This window comes from Mus pahari, chromosome 8 (assembly GCF_900095145.1).
Source record: "Mus pahari chromosome 8, PAHARI_EIJ_v1.1, whole genome shotgun sequence".
In the NCBI taxonomy this organism is placed as follows: Eukaryota; Metazoa; Chordata; class Mammalia; order Rodentia; family Muridae; genus Mus; species Mus pahari.
The window spans coordinates 56,360,933-56,366,547 of NC_034597.1; the positions used below are offsets into that span (position 1 = coordinate 56,360,933).

The 5,615-nt window shown below is 49.1% G+C and overlaps 1 protein-coding gene across 4 annotated transcripts in view; it reads right to left on the reverse strand.

The window, feature by feature from the left end:
- Nucleotides 1-4,047: 4,047 nt before the first annotated feature.
- Nucleotides 4,048-5,615, reverse strand: part of Pnoc (prepronociceptin) — a 27,381-nt gene continuing 25,813 nt past the window's right edge. For 2 of the 4 annotated variants that reach the window (XM_021203766.1, XM_021203764.2), the window contains exon 4: nt 4,048-4,828. Coding sequence is in view for 3 of the 4 variants with exons in the window: in XM_021203764.2 (XP_021059423.1) it covers nt 4,743-4,828 (86 nt within the window). In the remaining variant the exon portion in view is untranslated. The remainder of the gene's footprint in view (nt 4,829-5,615) is intronic. The other 2 variants (XM_029541746.1, XM_029541747.1) reach the window with 1 other exon arrangement.

The window sequence follows — 5,615 nt, forward strand, 5'->3', positions numbered from 1 at the left end:
TCTCTCTCTCTCTCTCTCTCTCTCTCTCTCTCTCTCTCTCTCTCTCTCTCTTCCTCCCCCCTTCCTAAAAAAAAGAACTTTCTGACAGGTAGATGGCCACCCAAGGAACGTGGCAGGACCCTAAGAAGAGCAGGCAGCTGTGCTTGTTGAGATATGAAGACACCTTTGATGGTGGCAACTTTTGGATCTGGGTCCCCCCAGATGTTGGGTTGCACGCCAATAAACATGTGGCTTCTTCTCAAAGCCTGTCTTCAAAAAAGCTGAGGCAAAATGCTAGTATGAATTCAGCCTGCGAATGTGGCCTTGAAACAGGTCCTGAGCATCCGTCAGCTCCGAGAGGAAGTGTGGAGAATCTCCATAAAACCCTGCTCCCACTGAGTAAAAAGTCCCCCTTCCCTTCAGAGTGTCCCAGAGACACTAGGTGGTCTTGTCTGATGTAGATGTCCTTGATGAGGAAGCCTTCTTTCCCTTGGGGGTCTCTGGAAGATCCTAGCAGTCTTTGCCTGTGAGCCTGCTCAACATGACTTCTAGGATTCAACTGTTCTGGACTGACATCCCAAGTGTCACGGGCTCAGGGAGTGGCACCAGGTCACCTCTCCAGGGACTGAGCAGCACTGGCTCATTAATTGTCATGGAGAGCACCCTCCTGACCACGGAGGCTCCGCTGGTGGTGTCACATGGGAAACATCTTCTTCTCAGTCTAAGGCACACTAAGTTCTGGTAGAAAACCTGGAAACCTAGGAGACTGTGCGTGAGGTGAAGGGTGTATTGGCGGCCTGGGCTGCTGATGGAGGGGAAACACCAGGATCTTTGGTAGGGGTGTATTTTTATAACAGAGTTTTTGAACATATAGGGACCCCACCAAGAGGCTCTCCTCTCCCCATTTTAATCCCAGTGTAGACTGAGTGTCCACTTCAGCAAAGGTGTTTTAATCCCAGCTTTGGTTTGGAGCTTGCGGACGTAACTGAATATAATTTCCTCCATTTGCAGCATGGTTCCCATGCCATTGGCGCACCAGACAGAAAAGGGAGAGAGAAAAGACAGGAACTGATGAGATGGTTTGAAAGCTGAAGGAGTTCTGGGTTTGTTTAGTTCTTTATTCCATCTCTGTGCAGCCTCCCGAGCCTACATTCGTTCCCTCCTCCCTTGAGGTGTTGGCCTCCTGCCTGCTGTCATGTGTCCCCCCCTTTTGCTCCTCCCCCATCCCGATGCTTTCATGTTGGTTCCTGACACATGGTCTGGCTTTGGGTTTGAAGGGCAAGGGTGGCTGTGACACCCGCCCCCCAGCCGTCAGGCCCGCTTCGTCGTCATCTCTATCTTCCTGCTCCCGGCCCCGAGTGTTTGGAATCTGACCCGGTGAAGGCACCACTGGCGAGCTTCTGAAACCAACAAGGCCTCGCCTGCAAACAGTTATCTTGGGAAACTGTCCAGCCACGTTTCCGTTACTCAGAGCTCTTAGAGTTACCTCCGGGCGTGGTGCCGTGTTGGGGGCCACCTCGGTGGGTCTGCACTACACTCACTCCGTGCTTCGAGTCCAGGGATACTGTCTGTGGCCACTGAAGTCTCAGGTACAGAGCCAAAGGACTCTCCGGGAACCCAGGGTTGGATCCATAAGGCTTTTAATCTGGCCCTCCCTGAAAGCAATGTTGCTGCTTAAGACAGTACTTCCAGCAATGACTGCCTTGTCGGAGTGAGTGTGTAGCTGGACACCTTAGAGGACCCTATGAAATTGGATATGGAGACTGATTTGGTGGGGGAAAAAACCTGTTACTTTCTGGTCGCCCCAGGTTCTGACTTTACCTGGGGGGAAAAAAAAAACAAAAAGGGAGAATCCCATCTGTGAATTTGTCTTATCGGCGCTTCTCCCCCGCCCCCCTTCCCGCCCCCATCCCCGCTGTCTTCCAAGTATTATTTTTACTGTTAAGATTTTTTTTTAATGTGAAATGAAATGTAATGTTTTTACAGCAATGATATGAAATATATTTTATAAGGAATAAAATGGTACATTGTCTGACTTAGCGTGTACCTCTACTGGTTTCTGTCCTGTTTCTGCCGTTAAGTAGCAGTTGACAGCATGTGGCACTGTAGGCAAGGGAACTCACTGTAGGCAATGTGGCTCAGTGAAGGAGCACATGTCCAGCTCTAGGTTCAGTGTCCTAAAACAAATTCAAGTAGGTAGATACACTTAACCAGGTAAGTAGGTGGAGTGTTTATAGCTGGAAGGAAGTTAGGACAGGGTTTCTCTGTGTAGTTCTGACTGTCCTGAAACTTGCTCTGAGGACCAGGGTGGCTTTGAACTCACAGAGATCCACCTGCCTACCCCGTGTTAGGATCAGAGGTGTGCACCGCCACTGCCTGGCTAGGGAAGTTACTTTGGAGAGTCACAGGTGGAGTATCATGCCAAGGGAACATCCTGGACTGGGGCTGGGGCTGGGGTGATGGCATTGTAATCTGGGAAGTAGCTATTTTCTATGGTTTACATTAGTTTTCAAAGGAAGGCATATTTTGAGCAAGTTTCTGTGCCTGGTGGGGAATTGAGAACTTAGAAAATAAATCATGTTCTAAATACTCAACAGGTTTTCATAGCTATAATACAATACCCAAGGCAGGCTAACTTTAAAAGAAGGGTTTCAAGGCTGAAAGACCAAACTACGTAGTGCAGGCTCTTGCAAGGGACTTCCTGAACACATCACCTCCCCGCTGGTGGCAATGCTAGGATCTAATACCAAGAGAGAGATCATAGTGACAAGAGAAAGCCAGAGAGGCTAGGGTCCCGAGGTCCCTTCCCCGGGCACCACCTCCACTGTCACCCTGTGCCCATCATGCCTCCAGTACATGAAGGTTGGGGACATCCCCAAACATCTCCAAACCATAGTTTGGTGTCTCCAGGATGGGTTCTGAGTATAGTTTGCCCCTAAGGGCATTGATGTCACAGGTTGTGGACAGACGTTGGCTGAGCTGGCCTCTGAGGGCAGGGTCTGGCTCATGCAACTTGAATCATCCCAAGGAAAGCTTGTCAAACCAGGCTGAAGGAAGTTGGGAGAAATGTCTAAATGTTCAACGTATGAAGGGGTTGTGTTGCTTGTAAGAATTTCCGCACCCCTCTTGCCCAGGTTTTCTCTCACACGGTGCAGGATGGCTTCCTCCTGCCTCTTGAGTGCTGAGGTTACAGGTGTGCACCACCCTGTTTGGCCCTTAGAAGACTTTAAAGGGGTGGATGAAGTGCCTGAAGGAGACCTGGGATCCCTTTTGCATTAAGCGGGCCTCCTGTTCAGGAAAGGCAGGAGCTGGAGTGAGTGGCTGCTGGAAGAGAAAGAACCAGGATGTCTGGGGAGCTGCTTTGGGTGATAGCCATCTCTGGGGCTGGACTCTAAGGCTCCCCAGCACTGCTAGACAGCTAAGGCTCCTTGCCCTGGCCCTTTTTGACCTTAGGAAATGTAAGCAGAATAAATCAACCAAATTTGTTCTGACTTTACCCAATGTACAGTACAATTGTTCCACATCAGCAGATGCAACCAACTGCAGACTGAGACTCTTAAAAAAAAAACGAGTCGTGTCCGTCCCAGGAAAATACAGACCTTTCTCATTATTCCCTAAGCAGCACAATAAAGCAACTGTGTCCATGGTGTTTATGTGGTATTAGGTGGTATAGATAGAAGTAATCACATCACATAGAAGCTCCTATGTAGGTTATATATAAGTGTGGTTTTTTTGAGCAGTGGATGATTTTGCTGCCCACAGGGATTCTGGAACCATCTCCTGTAGGATGTAGAAAAACAGTTGTAGCCCTGCTGTCTCAGCAGCAAAAAAAAAAAAAAAAAAAGAACCGTGAGAGCAGTTGATACTGAACTGGCCAGCTACTCTAGCTAACTGAGTTTAGTGTTACATGGAGAGAAAAGTAGGTGGGGAGGCTTCCCATTCTTCCTCTGTACCAACCTGCCAGCCCCGTCACCTGGAAGCTGCTAAAATAGGAAAGATTCTGCTGGGTCTGGAGCTTCGAGTGGGTCCTAACAGCAGTGAATGTACTCAAAGGCTGAGACTTGGTCTCCTCTCCAGCCCTTGCTCATACGTGCACACTGCCATTTACATCTGGCTTCACCGTGCCTATTGTCTTCGGTATGTTCATGTCCCAGCATCTCCTTTGCCAACTTTATAGTTACGCATAGCAACCTAGGAGTTTCCAGCTCTGGGAGAGGTGGCTTCTCAAAGTGTGTGCTCACAGAGTCCATGCATGCCTCTTTATGGCATCGCTTAAAAAAAAAAATCAGGCAACTGGAAAGATGGCCCAGCGGTTAAGAACACTTGACTGTTCTTCCAAAGGTCCTGAGTTCAATTCCCAGCAACCACATAGTGGTTCACAACCATCTGTAATGGGATCCAATGTGTGTTTGAAGACAGTGCATTCACATACGTTAAATTAAAAAAAAAAAAAAAAAGGCAGCAAGTTTATTAACCATTTGCTCAGTAGAAGTTTAATGGAGAAAGTTGTTTTAAACGATCGGTCAAAAAGAACAGCTCTTTTACAAACAAGTTATGGCAGTGAAGAGGCAAAACCCCGGGTCTGATTTCATGTTCCTCTCGCCTGGCCCTATGAGAGGGCAGAAGATGAGAGAGAAGATGGGGCCATTAAAATGTTAGCTGGAGGAATTACAAAAATACACTCTGATGTAGCAACAGGATCGTGGTGAGACATGCCATGGGGGAGGGGCAACAACAACTGGGCAGGGAGGTGCTGTGGGTGCTCAGTGCCTCGGGGAGGGAGGAATCCTGACTCCCAGCCTGCAGGTCTTGGAGTGGACACATGCTGTACGGGGGATCACCTGGATGCCTGGGGAGACAGAAAGGATTAAAATGTCAAACTCGATAGGTCTTCTGAGCTGTTCCACCCTGTTTGCCCACGGGACTTGCAGCATCTTCCCAAGTGACCAGAAGGGGTCCCTACTTGATGCCCTCCACCTACCTACTGCTTTTGCCTACTACTGACAGGGGTGATGCATTGGATAGAAGGGAGGGTGATGGACTGTGACGTAAAAGGCACAGCTACATGCCTTTTAACAGTAACAGTCATCTCTCCCCTGGTTCTTGGCACAGCGTCTATGTTAAACAGGGCCCTTACGGTTCTCTTATGTGGCTTATCTAAGTTAGATGTCGTGACTGTGGGATCGTGAGTGTGATGCTGATGTCTGGAAGGTTAAGGCCAGATGCAGAAGAAGACTATTGGAAGTACAGGTCAGAGGAGAGGCTGTCCCCAAGACCTGTCCAGAGCAGTCTGCACTACTGCGGCCCATCTCCTAGGCCATAGTTACACTTGGAATAGGTTCTCCATTCCACTCCAGTGTTGGGAGGCCCCTCCCCCATTCCAATCTTCTGAGCAGTGATTGGCAAAAGCATCTTCGATGCCAAGAACAACTTTGGCAATGGGAGCTGGCTGGCAGGGGAGGAGTTCTATCACGCACATGGCAGGTTGGGTTGTGTGTATGCAGAGAAGCACAAGGTCTCCTCTGGCTGTGCCAGGCTCATTAACAAGCATCCCACTCTGGAACTCAGCACCATGCATGTGGAGGAGACAGAGAGAGAGAGAGAGAGAGAGAGAGAGAGAGAGAGAGAGAGAGAGA